The sequence below is a fragment of the Octodon degus genome, unplaced genomic scaffold (genome assembly GCF_000260255.1).
Source record: "Octodon degus isolate 3935 unplaced genomic scaffold, OctDeg1.0 scaffold00005, whole genome shotgun sequence".
Classification (NCBI taxonomy): domain Eukaryota; kingdom Metazoa; phylum Chordata; class Mammalia; order Rodentia; family Octodontidae; genus Octodon; species Octodon degus.
Genome location: NW_004524581.1, coordinates 27,243,191 through 27,262,405, shown reverse-complemented (window position 1 = coordinate 27,262,405; position 19,215 = coordinate 27,243,191). Strand labels below are relative to the sequence as shown.

General features: G+C 36.2%; 1 protein-coding gene across 2 annotated transcripts in view; it reads right to left on the bottom strand.

Moving 5' to 3' along the window:
* Zfand3 (zinc finger AN1-type containing 3) overlaps positions 1-19,215 on the bottom strand; it is a 339,956-nt gene that overhangs the window by 74,280 nt on the left and 246,461 nt on the right. For both annotated transcript variants that reach the window (XM_004624182.3, XM_023720311.1), the window contains exon 3: positions 12,529-12,711. In XM_004624182.3, coding sequence (XP_004624239.1) covers positions 12,529-12,711 — 183 coding nt within the window. The remainder of the gene's footprint in view (positions 1-12,528; positions 12,712-19,215) is intronic.

The window sequence follows — 19,215 nt, the reverse complement described above, 5'->3', positions numbered from 1 at the left end:
CTAATATATCTTTTATATAGTCCTGCATAACTATCATATTAAGAGCTCTTTATTGTTCATCCAGGAGCATACTGCAACTTCTCTTGACTTTTGAATTATACTCTTTGTTATTTCCTATATGCTACATCTGGAGGTATTAAAATATTTCAAGTTTGTATAACTAGAAAATCTTACTTTTAGTTTTCAAGGGTATGTTTGCTAAGTATAAAATTCAAAGAGAACAGATATTTTCTTTCAGTCCTTTAATCTAGTTTCTTACACCATTGGTCCTTTTTTTTCTTTCTAATGTGAATAAGAAGCTATTTAATTTTGTTCTTCCATAGCTAATATTTTTATGTATTTGCTTTAATGATTTTTTTCTTTATAAGAAGTTTTGGACAATGTCATTTTTGTGCATCTTGGTATGATTTTATTTAAATGTCTTTGCAAAAGGTTCATTTTTCTTGGAAATGTGGTATTATAAGTTGAACTAAATTCAGAAATTTTAAATCTTTTAAAAAAAAAAAACCCTTGAAACTATTGTTTGAAGCAAGGTACAATTCCCTTATGATGAATGCTATCACTATGTATATATAAAATATATCAATAAACAAATTCAAGGGAAAAAAAAAAACCCTGCTTATTTCTGGAACTTTCTGTTTAGTATTTTGAGGGCCAAAGGTGACAGTAACTGAAACTGAAACTGGATTAGGGGAGGTGACAGTGTCAATTGCCAAAATTCACTTAAAGTGAGGTAGAACCCTGAGTAGTCCAATACTCATGTAAGAAACCAAAAAGGTCTCACAAGCTCTACTTGGGAAAAAAATTATCAGTGAGGTCAGTTTCATGAACAAGTTCCTCAAGATATCATATAGGGTTCAAAACATAAGGAAAAGGTTGTGTTACAACACAGTAAAAGACAAAAAGTTTCACATGAGAGGAACAGCATGGCTGCTTCGCACAAAACGCTCATTTATTAAAAAGAGATAAAATTTAAAATAAAGTTAGTATTACAAATACAAGAATATACTAAAAGAATGAGAATGATTTAAGGACTGCAAAGATGGCTAACACTAGAGGTGTATTAAAATGAAGAGATTATGTATTAAAGTAGAAATTACTTATGAATCTTGATAGTGTAAAAATAAAATAGTATTTTGTATAACTCAACACCCATTGGTAATGCAAGGTTGGGTGCAAGAGCTTCCTTAACGTTATAAAGACTACATCTAAAATATCCACAGCAAAAACTCTATTTGTAAACTACTACAAAAAAAACTGAAGTAGCTTCCTTAGCGTAAAGCCTAAGAATGCCATGTGCCAGCACACACCTGTAAGCCCAGCACTCTGGAGGGCAGAGGCACAAGGATCCCTAGTTTGAACCTTGCCTGAGCAACTTGGGGAGACTCTATCTCAAAGCAACAAGAAATGTTTTAAAAAGGCAGGAGATGTATCTCAGTGCAAAGGGCCCTGGGTTCAAGCCCCACTACCACTGAACAAAAACGCAAAAATAACAATGGAACTACAAAGCTGCAAAGAAACTCCTGCAACAAATATACAAAACCCACTTTCAGAAAATAACTCTTTATTCAAGAATATGTGTGTGTATTAAATAAAATGAAGACAAACTATATTCCCATCTAACCTCCAAAGATTTTTTTAAAAATCTTAAAAATATATACTTTCAATACAATACTAACGAAAACTAAACTACATTGTTTGTTTGTTTACTGGCTGGTTGGTTGATTGATTAGTATATCCAGGGCCTTCTCACTTAACTACTTCCCCCATCCTTTTCATCATTTCTCATTTTACGAAAAGGTCTTCTAAGTTGCCAAAGCTAGCCTTCAACTTGTGATACTCCTACCTCAGTTTCCCAAGAAGCTGGGATTAAAGGAATGCATCACTGCATCTAGCTGTAATGTTTAGCAGAACTTAACAAGCCAAATATAAAATTCATGAAGACAAGAAAATAGCTAACAAAATTTAGAAAAAGACAAACTAATAAAGACTAGCTCTATCCAATATTAGCACACTTCACAAAACTATATCTCAGTTTTAGCAGTATAGTATACAAAAGCAACCCCCTAGAAGAAGGTAACAGAACACCCAGAAACACATCTATGTTTACATACCAGCAATGGCATTTCAAGCCAGGATAATTCAGTAGGTAGTTTTGGAATAACTCATTAGCCATGGAAAGATTGGGAAGGGTAAGTCTCTGTGTATCATGTTACATGCAACATAAACTCCAATGAGGAATTAATGTGAAAAAGAATGAAACTATGTTAAGAACATACAGAAAAACATCTTCTAACTTGTGGTTCAAAAAGGCTTTCAAGGAAGCCACAAACAGAAGACAAAGAACCAATAGACTTTAATAAATTTTCTAGTGAAATGAAGTACTCAAATTGAAATAAAAATCCCAGTAACATACCAGAAAAAATATTGACAGCATAAACACCAAAGCCATTATCTACAGTAAGTTTCTACGAATCTGTAAGGAAAAAAAATCCAGGAGCCAGGGAGATGGCTCAGTAGAAAAAGTGCTTGCCTGGCAAGCGCAAAGTCCTGAGTTCAATCCCTGGTTCCACAGAAAGAAAGAAAGAAAGAAAGAAAGAAAGAAAGAAAGAAAGAAAGAAAGAAAGAAAGAAAGAAAGAAAGAGTGAGTCCAGCTAAGATAAATGAAGAAGCAAAGAACATGAATCTGAAAAACACTTGCAGATCCATCCATTCCCCCCACCCTGCCCCTCGTATCAGGGACTGAACTCAGGACCCTATGCTTGCCAGGCAAGTACTTATTCTACTGAGCTATCTTTCTGGGCCCCAGATTTATAAATACCTAATAAAACACATGAAACATGTTCAACCTCATCATCAGAAGCTATTTTGTCCAAAATTTTAAAAAGGATTTAAAAAAAAAAAAAAAAACCAAAGGGAAGCACCTACTGCTGGTATAATAAACAGTCACCCTTGAATACCACAATTAGGCATAAAAAATGGCTTAGCCATTCTGGAATATATTGTCTTTTATATTAAAATTCAAAATATATGCATTTTCTGTCTTGTTAAGTCATTAAAAATGACACATGCAGTACTGCGTGTGTACAAAAATGTTCACTTGGCAAGTTTTATAAAAGCAAAATTTCAGAAACAGCCTAAAAAGGGTTTAAAAAAAAAAAAAAAAACACAGTAATTATAATATGGAGTATGATGCCCTAAAACCTTTCCACTACTAACCTATAAAGATTGCCAAAATATATTAAGTCAAAAACAACTTTAAAAGCAATGTGTATATTGTCACTTATATAAAACTAAGCAAAACTTTGTATGTATGTACGCAAGTCTATAACTGCATTAAAAAATATAACCTAAAATGATAAACAGTGGCTATTTCTGGAAAGAGCAGGAATTTGATGGTGATGGGGAGTGGCACTGTTAAGAGTTATCTTTATCTTCTCCTCTGAATAAGTTTAAATTTTTAAAGTAAAAAATTGAGAATATAATCATGCTTAACTTTTATACGTAAATGTAAGAGGGTAAAAGCCTGTAAGTAATGAATTTAAAAAGCATAATTTTGTTTTAATTTGATTATTTAAGCAGAAGTTGGAAGTCAGATGCTACTACATATGAACAAACAAGTTCCCATACAGATAACATTATGGAACAAAAATAATTTATATAAGAAAACACTACTAAGTGCTCAAGTCCTTCTACATTTTGACAAGGATTAACTTGACCCTAAACACTGATTCCTGGTGAATTATAGACATTCAATTCAATACCATATATAACCGCATATTATTAAACTTTACTGTGAAGTATCAATCTTTTTAGAATAGGGCTTAATAAAAGCAGCATGCTTTACAGAACCAGCTTCAGGATTAATAAATAAAAGCACTAAGAAAAAAAAAAAACCTTTAAATTAAAATCAAGAGATTTTTAAAGTTTGGGCATTCTTCATTATGGGAAAGGATCTTCCACTTTGAGACTATTATATATCAGAAAAGCTCCATCTGTTGTATAATTATCTCTGATAAATGGCCTGATGCTCTGAGCTTCATTAGAGAAGAGGGAAGAGAAAAGCACATAGAAAGAGAAAACTGTAAATAAATCTCTCTACTATATTTCACTTAAAACAAGCCCAGTAGGAAGTCATAAAGTATTTTAATAGGTAATATTTTCCAAATGCTTTTTAAGAAGAAACCATCCTGTTTGCCAGTATTTGTCCTCCAGAAAAATTCACTACATAGTCTGAAAAGGGGGAAACTAGTTTCATTTAGAGATTGCAAACTTAAACGGTAAAAACAAAAAGATTAGCTACTTGGTAGTGATATTAATTTTTCAGAGAACAAGTAAAGTCTTGTCAGACCCAGGGGCAGTCTAGCAATGACATCTATTTAAAAGGTCCTATCATTCTTTTCTTTTTTTCTTCTTTTTGTAATCCCTGGGGAAGCATGGGTATTGCCAGAAACTCATTTTCAAAGGAACAATGGGAATTTCATTCAAACCAAATCAATTTAACCACAGGTAAAGAATGCTCTCAAATTGCTATTTTAGAAATCAGTTTTATATTAGGGGAAAATCTATACAGCATTTGGAAATGAAATGTTAATTAGTGGGGGCCTGCCCCTTAGCTCAGTTCTTTAAGTGGCTGCTTCAACCAAGCATCAGGCTCAGGTTGCTGTGGTTGGATCCCCACAATTCAAGCCAGCCAAACCTGTCCTGAAGGCAATCGGAGCAAAAAAAAGAAAAAGAAATGTTAATTAGTAAAAGTCTTCACTAACATTCTGGTTAGTAAGGTTCTCATTTTTTATGGGTATTTTCTTTGAACTACACCAATAAAATCTATTGGACAGATGCAGCAGTTACAAGGACAGAAAACTCACAAGTATTAAACACGCAGAAGATTCAGATCTGAGCTGTGGCCCTGCTATGTCTTCACCCAAATCTCTTTTTCTGATCTATGAATTACGAAGAATACCTGCCCTATCTGCACTGAATTGTCAGGATGATGTCAGGAACATGATATTTGTCAAAGTAGTTTGTAAAATGAGTTTGCAGCTTTTTTCTACAAAGGTCCACTGGATCTCTGGAGTGACTGCTAACTCTGCTGCTGTAGCACAGATAAAGCCGAAGTACACAAATGAATAACGGGCCTGTGTCTATTAAATTTCTCGTTACTACGTTTTACAAAATATCATTCTCTTGATTTTCTTAAACCATTTAAAAATATAAAAATGTAAAACTCATTCTCTGCTTGGGGGTAGTGCAAAAACAGATGATGGGCTGGAGGTAGCCTGTAGGCTGAGGTGTAGCAGTCCTTAAACTATGCTTTTATGTAAGTGGTAGGTATTCTTCATTCTTACTATGCACCTCCAGAACTTAGAAGCATATTTTATATGAGATATATCCTTTCAAACTGCTAGATTAAAATGACACAATATTGTAAATCTAGTCCATTTCCTGCCATTAAATTTTCCCCAATAGTAGGCATCAACTTTCTTCCTCTGATTCCTAAAAGGAAACAAGCTAGCCAGTGGAAAATGGAAGTACACTTTTAAGGTTTCTAATCCTAGGAGAAAATATCATACCATGTCTTATAAGTAGATTGCAAGCCAAAGAAACAGTTATAAATCATAAAACAAAAATTAAATATATTAAGAAAATTAATTAAATATTCAAAAATATTTCAGAATAATATTCAAAAATTAAAATTACATTGTGAGTCCAACTAAGAGGCCAGAATGTAGAGTATTATATGTACAAATCTGTGATCAATTCAGAGTACTCGCACAGTATTTGATTAGGTTAATATATACAAAAGTATCAACTAAGAAAAAGTTTTCATGATAGTTGTCTTAGTTACTTTTTACTCTTTGTTGGGACAATTGACCAGTACTCAAAATGAAGGAAAGAAAGGTTTATTTATTTATTATTTAGCTCACAGTTTGTGGAGGTTTCATTTCATACTCTGCTGGCTCCAGTGCAAATGACAACAGTCCATGGCAGCAGAAAACAGTGAAGAGCAGAGGAGGAGCAACAGCTGAGGAGCAACAGCTGTGGTGTCCATTAAGCCTCTCTTTTCTTTCTACACTGACTAGGAAGACCAGCGCTCCATGGTGAAGATTGTAACTCCTCCGAAGACTAGGACTTCTCCAAGGAAGTGGGGCAGGGCTGGCAGGAAGCCTTCTTTAACTCCTTTATATACACTTTTCATATTGAGTCACTCTGTGGTGGCCCATGGCCCTAGGGTGGAACCAATTGCACCCCAGGTTGGGCCTTGCCTGCCTGCAGGGCAGGGGAGGCCCCTGTGCCTGGAACTGCTGAAATATAGCCAAGTTGACACAATGTATCAACTACCACAACAATAAAGAATTATTAAGAATAAAATTTGAAGAGACTGCAGAGAATAATAACTATTGTCAAAAGTAATATAGGGACACAGATAGCTATCATGTAGTGGTAGAGATCCAGATATGTCCCTGAAACCTGGACAGATGTTTCTTCAAAAGAATTTGAACCGTGGTCCATGTGTTTTGCTAAGCTTGTTCCAAGTAGGTGCTTTAGACCACTGAGCCATCTCACCAGCCCTGTGCAATCTATTATTAATCTGATGTATTCATTTCAGAAATATTTTTCTAAAATTCACTTCTACATCTTTTATCTTTCACTATTTCAGTATTTCAGTATTTGTCTACAATTTTTAATTTGCTATATATGATTACTGATTTTCAATGAAGTTAATAATTAGTTTAAAAAATTATGAGTACTTGGATTTGACATTTCAAACCCATTTTCTAGCAACTCCTATATTGTACTCCACATCTTATTGTGGTCCCTATGACTCTGCTCCCTCTTCTGCTACCCTTCTAGGCAAGTCATAGCTCAAAAATTTGAAAAGTGTGGTGGATTAGGCTACTTGGGTCTTCACTACTATTTGGCAATCACTTAGTCTTACACTGAAATATAAAGCATCTACTTTGGCAGCTTTAACAAAGCCAATGCTCACCCTAGCACAAGTGCTTTCAACTTAAGAGAGGCAGCAAAGCACACCTGCAACAACTTTTGCCCCCCATGCCTCTAAATGATTATACCTACTTGTGAAAATATGCCAAGATCCCAGTATTTGCAAATCTAACATCCTTCAGGGTAGATACTTCACCTTAATCACTTAACCTAGCACCTAACAAAGAGTAGGTACTCAGCAAAGACTACTGAATGAATGTGCAAAGTGCTGAAACAGTTTATGGAGGTGAGCAATCTCACCAAGTCCAAATGCCTCTTGACAGTTTACAGCTTCAGCAGCACTTTCACAATGCTATGCTAAGGTATCTAAAAGCACAGATTCAGGATCCAAATCAGTGTGCTTGGAAGGAAGGTTCCTCTGCCAACCTAAAGCTCTGTAACTGTAGGCAGAAGTTTCTAGTGACTCTCTGCAACAATCCGCTATCTATAAAAAGTCATGTTTTCATTAAAAATTAAGTATCAGTTCTCTATAAAGAGACTAGAAGAAGAAAGCTTACAATACAACAAAAACTGAGCTAACATTTTCATTAAAGCCCATACCACCATAAACTGAAATTTATTTTTTGGCTTTTCTGACCTTGCCCTTGCCCACTGTCATTCTCTTCCTCCCTGACAATTGTCTCTTCTGTCACTATTGTTCCCTAAATATGGAGGCTGCACCCAAGACCTATTCTTACTGCTTTTCTTAGCTCTCACCTTTGGAAGTTAACCCTAAAATTTAAAGTGCTGTCTCTGCATGGATAAATGACTGCTCTCTCCTAAGCATCCATTTTCCCCACCTGAACACAATACAAATCCAAGTCAAGCTCAAATAATAACAACAAATCCCATTTCCCCAGATCTGTTGAAAAACCTCAGGAATTAAGAAATGACATTAGCTTCAACAAGTATAACATACAATGATTCAAAGCAGTGATTTGATGAGGTTAGGGGAATGAGAGGATGGGGTAGGGAGGACAAGAGGGTGTCTAAAGCCTCATGTTCATAGGTTGGGTTTCTGTAGGTGACTGGATCTTAGGGGCACTAATGGTGAGATAGTTTACTGATGATGTTAGAGCTGAACATACCATTAGGAGGTGGGGCTGACAAGCCAGTTCCCTGGGAACATGGCCTAAAAGAGTGTATCTCCCTCCACATTCCTGCCTTTTCTCTTTCCTCTCTCTCCCCTTCCTGGCTGACATGATGTGAGCTGTATTCCTCCACTAAGCCCTATACCCCTGCTGTTTCTGTTGTGCAGCTGGTCAACTATGGACTGAATCCTCTTAAAAACTGTAACAAAGTAAACCTCACTTCCTCCTCTAAGTTGTGGTTATTGTTTCTTGGCAAGGAGGAAGGTTACTAAAATATGTCCTTAATCACATCAAAGGTATTTATAAATTAAAAAGTATAATATTCTACAGTGGCCTGGAATGAAACACAGAAGAGTTGTAACTTAGGGTCCAGATCTCAGGACAAGACAGATCAGGCAGCAGAAGGGGAAAGGGTTTTGAAGATGAAATCTTGCACTGAATCCAGAAGCCTCCATATGTCCTTAAGGTGTACCAGATAGTCCAATTCAAAGACCCAATCCAAAAATGGACATCTCAGATGAACACACACACTTCTCAAATGAAGAAATACAAAAGGCAAATAAATATATGAGAAAATGTTCAGCATCATCAGTCATTTGAGAAATGCAAATTAACACAACACTGAGATTCCATCTCATCCCAGAAAGAATGGATATAACCAAGAAATCAATAACCAATAACACAAATGCTGAAGGGACTTGTGGGGGAAAAGGAATCCTTCTCCACTGTTGGTAGAAATGTAGACTGGTACAATCACTGTGGAAATTCCTCAAAAAACTAGAATTAGAGATCCTATTCAATCCAATTATTCCTTTTCTGGGTATTTTTAAAAAAAAAAAAAACTGAAAACATCATTGTTATGGTTTGTGTCTAGTTATCTCCCCCAAAGCCTCATGCAGTCATGGGGCAGGGACTTCTAGAGTTTGAGATTAACTCATGATCCACTGGGATTACAGGTTTTACTGCTGCTGGGATTATGGGTGTGAACATTATACCCAGCCTGGGGTGGATAATCTGAATGTAAGTAAGAGAAAGAAAGAGATAGACTTCCTCTCTGGTGCCATTGCTGCTGCTCCTCCTCCCTTGGCTCCTCTTGCTCTTGCTGCCCCCATGAACTGACACTCTCTGCCCTGTGCCGCTCTGCCTCGGAGCCAGCCGAGTACAGACTGAAACCTCCAGTACCTGTGAGCTGAATAAACCTTTCCTTCCTTCATTCTGGGTGTTGGGGATTTGTGCCAGCAACAACAGAAGAGTAACTGAGACAATCATACTACAGTCACATATGTGCACCCATGTCTATAGCAGCACAACTTGTCATACTAAATCTTGGAAACAAAGACTGCCAAATGTCCATTAACTGAAGCACGGATAAAGATGTGGTATTTTTATACAATGGAGTACCACTCAGCTATAAAGAAAGATAACCTTGAAGTTTTCATAAGTAAGTGGGTGGAACTAAAGACCATACTTATAAGTAAAATAAATCAGACCCACAAGTGTAAACATCACAGTGTCTCCCTAGTGTAAGACTCTCAAAAAGTAAATAAAATTCTAAAGGTACAATAGATATTGTGAAAGGGAAAGAAACTGATCAACAGGAAACAAATGGGATGAGGAAAAGGAGAAAAAAAAGAAAAGGGAAAAATTGATACACACATACAAACAATACACAGCGAAAATAATTGTACTACTAATTTCTATTAGCTTATTGAAAGTTAATGCTTAATTTTTTGACCAATTTTGCATGCTTATATCTGGTAATTTGAACTACTTTGAAGACAATATGCAATATAATCATGACTGTTGAATTGCTATGATCTTGTATTTTGAAATTCTGTATTGTTTCTAATTTTCTTTCATTCTGTTCTTTAAAAACTCATTCCCTTAACTCCTTTTGTTCTGAGCCCATGTTTTGCCGTTTGCTATATAAATCCTTGTTACGAGTCAATTCCACGAAGGTCTATCTCCAAAGAAGATGTTTTAATTATATGAATACATGTTTACTTCCAATCCCTGTTATATGTACTTCTCAGGATGAATTAAAGTAACTTCTAGTTATGATTTGGATTTCTACATACCTAAGCTATATGCTGTCAAAGCACTGATTTTTGTGTCAAAATTAATATTCTCTGTGATGGGTACATTTCACATTGTGAATTAACTGACCAAAAGCATGGATTCTTAATCTAAATATCTGAAAATTTGTTAACTAGTTTCAGTAACTGCTATTTTATGACCGTGGACAAATTACTTGTGCCTGTTTCCTTATCCAAAGAATGTGGATAATGCCAGCATACACCTCACTGAGTTGTCATAAGGAATAAAAGATAATATGCCAAGTGAGTAGAATACTATCTCATAAGTCAAGTGCTTAGTCAATGGTACTATTATCTTAATCCCACATGCATTTTGGCTGAATCAATTGGTTTCTTGTGGCCTGGATCCAATCTAAGCTTTATCAGGCTAGTTCTGCGCTAGCTCCAACCTTTCCTTTTGACTACAAATTCTTGACCTGAAGGCTATAATACACTTTAGAGAAATGTTATGTAACATTAGGTGTAAATGGATAGTGCATTTGTTTTTCTAAGAAAGGGAGTCGTGGCTTTCATTAACTCAGTAAGTACATGACCTAGAATTGATTTTCTAAAAGAAAACAAAATATTCTGCCTTGAATCTATCACGTTTTTTGTTTTTAACATGTTATATTATTATAAGGCTTTCTTTGCAGTGGTATTCCAGCATAGCTCCTCCTTATTTTCAACACTGCCAGCTTACTTCTCTAAAAGAATTATATTGCTAACACTTTCTCTGCTCCAAAATACGGTTTCCTGTGTAAAGTCCAAACAGCTTAACTAAACATATAAGCATCTATGACTTGGCCATAACTCACCCTTCCACGCTCGTCTTCCATTCTCCTCCCTAAAGTTATACTGGCCATTAAGGAACTCAAGGCAACTTCTTTCTATAGCTCACACTACTGTGTGTAGAACACCTTTTCATTACTTTCTATCCATCCCAGTACCACCTCCAGGGAGCCAAGTCCTTCAAACAGTTCTGTATTTAGTACACTGCAAGACATGGGTACATATCATCATGAATCAGACTTCTTAAACCTCAGTGCCACTGACATGTCAAGTAGGATCATTCTTTTTTGTAGAGTGCTATATGTGTAATATAAGATGTTTAATAGTGTTCTAGCCCTCCAGACATTATCAAATAGTCACACCAGGTTGGTAACTTATGTAATGTAACAAACACTGTTTAACTTGCTCTGCAAAACTATAAATTTCTGAAAGACAAGGACCATGACTTTTAATTTATAGTCTCAATATAACTGAATACAGTGGTTTACGAAATATTTAAATAAGTACTTGTTTACAAAGTATTTAAATAAGTACTTGTTTTTTGCTAATCTTTCCAAAACTATAGATAGAACTTTTTTTTAAAAATATATTTAGTATAGAGTCTACCTGTGTTCACTACATAGATAGGACTCATAGTGATTCTCCTGTTTTCAGCCTCCCAAGTGCTAGGATTACAGGTGCGCACTACCACGCCATCTCAATCTCAGTCTCAGTGCACGCCAGGGGTAGGGCTGCCATGACATACTGGGGATCCACCCCGTTCCCTGCATTTGCCTAAGCAGGCACTTTAATCTACTGACCTATCTGGCCAGCCCTAGACAGAACATCTTAACCCATCACACTTCTAGATTCATTAAACTCACTCATGTCATTAAATTCAACACTTTAAGTAAACCTCTTACAAGGCAAAAACTCCTGTCATCCTATAATTTTCAACAAATACTGTATTATAGCTGTTCCCCAAGAGTCAGAGAGTCACAGTATTATAAAAGATAAGTACCTAGTGAACCTCCAAAACACAAATAATAGTAGTCTACCACTGAAGACTACAGAAAAGTAACGGAAGAGCCTGGGGAGATAGCTCAGTAGAATAAGCGCTTGCCTGGCAAGCATTAAGGTCCTGAGTTCAATCCCCAGTACTACAAAAAAACAAAAAACAAACAAACAGTGATTCAAAACCCTGCCGCACCTCTGAATTTCCTGCAGAGCTAAAAAGAAAAGATTTCTGGGATTCCTGGTAGATCAATTAAATTAGAATTAGGGACCCATGCTGAAGATTATCCCTCCCCCAAATCTCCTGTGGATTCTAAAGTATAGTCAGAGTGCAGAGCCATCGCTATAGAGTGGTTTAAAACCTTATGTATCTTGGCAGTTAATGTAAAATGATGTCTCCTAAGAAGAACCTGTACCCTATGAAATGGCTGGAAATTATTTTCTAACTTACTAAATAGAAATCCTATATCTAAATACAGTACTTCTCTTGAATTAAAAAAAACTGTTTTCCCTGAAGTTAGTTATAACCAAGAAGTTCCCAACTCGTTTCCTGGGCTGTTCTCCCATCCACCTCTCATGATCCAGGCACTTACATTCCTCTTTACCCGGTGAAGTTACATTCAGTTCTGTCGAAAGCGGCTGCTGGCTGGGACTTAGAGTTGGCGTGGTTATCGAGGTATTGTTGTTGTCACTGGTGGTCTCTTCGGAAAACAAATCTGATTGGCTGTTACTTGTACTTGGAGTGGAATCATCATCTGGTTGTTTCTTTTGAAAATCTGCAAAGGAATAAGAAAATCAGTTTTCTTTTCTGGATATTAAAAGACAATGTACGTTGCCATAAAATTAAATCCAACGACAGCAATAATAAAGACTAATTTGGGTGACAAAAAAAAAAAAAAAAACAACACTGGTCAAAAACAAAGATTGGTAAAGAGTGATTAAACTTAAAAGTTTTCCAAAGTCTTTTTTTATGGTTTAGAAGAATGGCAAACACACTAAATTTAGAATTAGACCCTAGAAAGCCACTATATGTGTCAAAATTTCAAGGGTAGCCCATTTAGGGGAAAAAAGAAAAGTTTTTCAGACCAACAGAAGACAGATCAGAAGGAAAACAACAGCACCAGAAACAAAAAAGTAAGCAGAAAACACGTAAGACAGTAAAAAGTCAGCATACTGGTAATGATAATAAAAGTGAGCAATCTAAACTGACCGGCAAAAGCAGAAAATTGATACTAAGGTCCAATTATACTCAGTTTACAGGAACCATACTAAAAACAGAGAAATGGTTTATTCTGTAATTGTTTTATTTCTTAAACTGATGGTGATTATACAAATGTAATTCTCTATATTCTCTGTATGTTTCACTTAAAAATCTAATACTACTTTATGAAGTACAGATTATATTTCATTAATTTGGAGAAATGAAAGGGGCTCTTTACAATCCCACAACTTTATCTTTTGAACCAGAGAAGCCTTTAGCACCATGCTCTACAGCCTCATCAGCATCAACGTGCTTTGACATATTCTGATGATAAAAACAGCATTTATGATACATTAACCATATGCCAAGCACTGAACTAAATGTTTTAAGTACATAATTCATTTATATTTCCTCAGGGAGACTCATAACAAGGCAGGCATAAATAATACAGTTTTGTCAATGAATCTGATGTTTAGAAAGTTTAGTTAATCTGGTCCAAGTTAACAGCAGAGAGAGGTCATTTGACAACAAAACTCAGTCTTCAATTATAACCATAGAATGGAAATGGTAAGTATGAGACCAGACAAAAAAGGGCTCTCCACGTCAAGTGCTCACTTAGCATAGGGAGTACAATGAATTCAGCTAGTCACTAACCTACTACACCAAGCAGATAGTCTCCGCTGCTACTTTTCTGTGTATTTATTTTGCCTAGCTACTTATTTGTCAAAGTTTTAACATTTTAAAATGGCCTATTATCTCAATGCTATTTGTGCAATATCTTCAAGAAAAATGTACTATATAAATTGAATTAAAAACATTGCAATTATATGATTTTTATGTCGTATATATCAATGATCATTGTTTCTCCCATAACCATACCTTTACCATTTAATTGGAAATGTTATAAGGTCTTAAAAGAACAACAGTGGAGTGACTATTGCACTACGTAGCCCAATGGTCCGTGCATGCATGCACATGTGTGTACACACACATGCAAACACAGTGGGGGGACAAGTGATTTGACTCAGCCAGACACAGTAACTTTTGAGATAAATAATGCTGGCATCTAAAGACATTACCAGGATCCACCCATACAATTTCTAGCCCATGCTTTCCATGTTCCTTGGATATTCAGGTACTTTTCTTCAAGATTTATAGTCAACAGCTGACAATTTAACCTGTGCTTATGCTTTTTAAAAACACCTCCTCAGAGCACCAATACCATAAAATCTACAGACTAACAGTATTCCTTACAAATCAAAGTGGCTGCTCATAGAGTATTAGTAAACACTATATATATGCTCTGCATTAATTTAAAAAGAACCAAGAAATCACAGAATTTTATAACCCAAGAAAACGAAAGATTTAGCCCAATCTTCTCACTTTATAAAGAAAACAAGGACCAAGACAGTTAATACAATTCACCAGAAATTTAGTCCCAATGTTTTTCTAATTCCCAAGCCACAGTTAGCAGTTAGTGCAATACACAGCAGCAGCATTAGACGTGGATTCCGACCTTGACAGTGCTATATACTTGGCAGAGGGCTAAAAGGAAACTAACTGAGCTTTTGAAGTCCTGACTGTAAAAGAAGGTAGTTATTCAAAAATCTCAGGATAATGTGAATTAAGTGAGATTTATATAAAGTATTTGGTACATTGATAGTCAACAAAGTAACAAATTGAAAGTGAAAGGTACAGCTCTAGTTTAAATAAAGGGTCACTAAGTTACTTCTTCCTTTTGCACCTGATACGTGCATGACAGCCACATTCTCTTGTACTTTCATTCTACATCCAACTCCTACTTTTGAGAGAGAGACAGACAGACAGAGTCAGACACAGACACAGACACAGACACAGACACAGACACAGACACAGACACAGACACAGACAGAGAGACAGAGAGAGAGACAGAATATGAGAGAATGAAAGAATGAGAATGGAGGGAAGAATCCCAAAAGTCTACTCCAGAGACAAAAGGGATGCAGATTTGTATTATATGTGAAAAAGTAACAAAATATGAGGCAGAGCGATTTCCTTACTACACACTACACTGCAAAGCACAAAGATGAAAGGTCCAAGTCTGACCCAGATACAGTGACAGTCTTCTCACTTGTTACTGTATAATTCAATTCTCATATAAATGAGAAAACCAGAAGAAATCTCTAGGGTCAGGGAAATAGCCTCACTGGTAGAAGCACCTGCCTCGTAAGCACAAGGTCCTGAGTTCGATCCCTAGTACCACCAAAAAAATCTCCAAGCAAATTTATTTCTATATAGGAGAAAAAATAGGAGTAACTGTCTATCTTTATAAATTTGCACTGCTAATGGTGTATCTAAAGGTGTAAAGCTGTCTTTGAACAGAGTTGTGACTTTGAGAGAGGTTTACATGAATAAAGGTTTTCCTATACTGTTTGTAAAACCTGAACAAAAACTTTTAATAAGATTACTATTAACTGGGGGGAGGGGAATCATTTCTCAACAACGTCACTCATAAAATGTTTAATAACCAGAAATGAGAGGTTTCCACAGAGCAGAAAGTGACATGAAAGTGCTGCCTAAGTGACCAGCAAAGTTCCTGGGTCGGCTGCCGCATCCTTGTTTCACTTAGTCTCCACCACTGTTGAGAATAATTTCACAGATCAATCTTCTCACTATACAAAGTATCTCAAAAGATTGAGAGCACCATGAAAAGATTCCTGCCTTTTTGGCTGACGAAATAGTCCTGACAGCCTCTCTGAAACTATGCTTTGTCTAGTCACTACTCAAAACTTACCTTTGGTGTGCCTCTTTATCTCTCAGCTGTTAACATTAGATTTGACCAGATGCTTATTAGCTCACATACCAACCTTTTACAGATTTTGACAATAACATATCTTTCAGAATGATTTCTTCAAAACAGAGAATACACAAAAGTAATTGGGAAAGAATTTCAGGGGGTTCTCTACATCATGTTTTTTTCAAAATAAACTGTCTTCTCTCTAGACCTTTCTGGTAACCTATTCTTTTCTTAAGGGAAAATGCATGATACAGATGTATGATCACTGATAGATATGTAGTATATCCATTCAATGATGTATCAATTAAATATTGTTACATTTTCCTTTTTTTTTTTTTTTTTTGCTAATATAAGCAACACTTTATCAAGCTTCCCTGAATTACATTCCTAAAAGCAGATCAACTGTTAAGAGAGAATGCTTATTTTTAAAACACTGATGCACAAAATGTCAAACTCTCCTGGTACAACATCCTGTGATTTCCCACAGTGTAAGACCAAGAATAAGAATCTCTGTCCACTAACTAGTTTCCCACATTATACACGACCCAAGACAAAGATGGTACCAAATAAATATTAATTGGATGAGTGGAGAACTAACCAAATTCCTTGTTTTTTAAAAGAAAAAAACTAACATAGGATTGTATTTTGAAAGTATCAACTGTTACCTTAAATCTTTTTTTTTTTTTTGAGGTACCAGGGATTGAACTCGGGACCTTGCACTTGTCAGGCAAATACTTATTCTACTGAGCCATCTCCCCAGCCTGTTATCTTAAATCTTTCATGAACTATTTTATGTGCCTCTAAGAGCATTTCTACAGTAGTTTCATGTAGGTTAACATTTCTAAAGTATCAAGTTTTTTTCAGAACTTATGAATTTCTATTTTCATAATTAAAAGAAAGGAGAAATTTGGGGCTGGGGAAATAGCTGAGGGGCATAAGAGCCTGTGTGGCAAATGCAAGGTCCTGAGTTTGATGCCCAGTTCAAAGAATAAAAAAAAAAAGAAAGGAAAACTTCAAATTCACCTGTTCCAGCTCACTAGGATGATGTGGCTCACAATAAGGCTACTATGTCATTGAAGACTCTAAAGCTGGGTACAAAAAAATCAAATGGGAGATGAATGAGGAGCTACCATGAGGCAGTCATACTGCTGGGGGTGTTAAATTCATTTTCTTATTTAAACCACAGAATCAACAGGGTAATAGGTGTCAGACCCTAAGGTTTAGCAGAGGAAACCTGGGCAACCTGTCTCAAGACTCAGGGGGCTTGAGACACAGGTGAACTTGACTCTAGGCCTGTGCTCCTCCCACTGCAGCAGGAACCACTGAGGCAACTCCTTCCCAGCATGCAGCCAGTAGAGAGTACTTGGCCAGTTCCCACATTCCCATTCCCAGTGTTCAAACCCTCCTGATTTTATACCACAGACATAACTCCATGCTCCCAATGAAGGTTTTAATTTGATACTCCATGCTATAAAATACTTCATATTTCATAAAGTCAATTAAAAGTAAAAAGCAAAAGGTTCTCAAGGGTTTTTTCAACCCACTTACAAATAAAAATTCATTTCTTTTATCTCAGGAGTTTGATTCATGCAAGTCACTGTATAAAACTCTCTTTGCAGAAAAACGTTCTATCTATTCTTCCTCCTTTCTCTTTCAAATTTGTATCCATAATCGGTTACAGCCTCCACTAGCAGGTACATTTCTAGCTTTCTAAAGCTGCACAGCTCCCAACCCCCTTCTCCATCCCTAAACTTAGGTATCTTAAAGAGCCAAAGAGCCATTAGCAATAGCCAGCCAATTCAGAAACTAGAGTTTTAGCCTTCTGATTAAAATCTTAATAAAATTTTAGTAATTGAGTGTTAATCTGGGTTAACAATTTCAGCAAGAACAAGTTAGTTCAAATAAGAGCAAGAACTAATGAACTTGGTTATTATTTAAACTTACATTTACCTTGGATCCTAGCGTATGGAGAAAAACTATGGATTAAACTTCTTTTCATAAATAAGATCTTCTAGCTTTTTTGGGGGGCGGGGACTTCCCCTACCAAATTCTCACCTACACCCTCATGATGATTACTTCTCTTTTAAAACCCAACTTTTTACTGACCTTATAGCACACATATAGATTGAATGACACCACTTCATGAAAACTCAATGCTGGGCCAGGGAGATGGCTCAGTGGAATAAGTGCTTCCCTGGCAAGCGCAAGGGCCTGAGTTCAATCCCCAGTTCCGCAAAAAAAAAAAAAAAAGAAAGAAATCTCAATGCTTTCAGACAAACTAAAAATACATACTCTCTATACACAAACCCCACACATATGTACATATATACATACATAACCTGTGTTTCTTTTGGGGGCCCATGAATCTGTGTACTTTGAGGAATACCTCAAAAACAGACCTTGCATTCTCCCTTCTCATTTCATGTGACTGGCAATGATTCACTCAGAGGCTGAAGTCAGAATCATCCCAAGGGTCCATAATCTCCCTTTCCTTAACACTACATCTCAAAACCACTAAAACCAAGTCACTTACAACTCCTAAAATATCTTCTGATCCATCCACTTCTCTATTAGCACTGTAGTCTAGGGCATCATCATCTGTCAGATTGAGAAAAACAAATTTCTCATAATGTTACTTTACTATCTAAATTTGAATGGCCTCCCATTGCCTTTACAATCAGATCCAATTCATAAGATTAAGAAGGAGGACATTCCTCCTGTTGCTGGCTTCTGTGTACTCATGGCCCCTCCTCTCCTGTCCCTGCTTCCACAAGTCTGTGGTGTTTTATGTTTCTCAAACACTCCACTTCTTTCACAACCTGGACTACTCTGATCACAGCATGTTGGAGACTTTGACATTCATTTCGGTAGCTCCTAGTGTCTCTGAGCACTTAACATAATCTTCAAGAAGTCGTGAAGATTCTTCGCTGAACTTAATATTTGCTGGGTGAATTAATGTCTGTTCACTATATATCACAGTCCATAACAAAATGCCTGTCACGTAATACACAATATAGGTTTGCTGAATTTAAATTAATGGACTCTGATAGTTTAAGAATATTACTTTCTTTAGACATTGATGGATTTTATTTTTTATTTATTTTTTTTTTAAGTGTAACATTCAATTTTATTATTTCTTTCTCAAGAGTTTTCTTCAGTCCATTAAGACTCATCTCCCCTTACTTGGGCTTTGGTGGAGGTTGTGGGGCAGCACCAGCAGGTCTAAATCGGGGTGGAGGAGTTCGGTCCTTACGGGCTTCACGAGATCGATTTCTGACCACTTTGCTGTGAATGGCACAACTC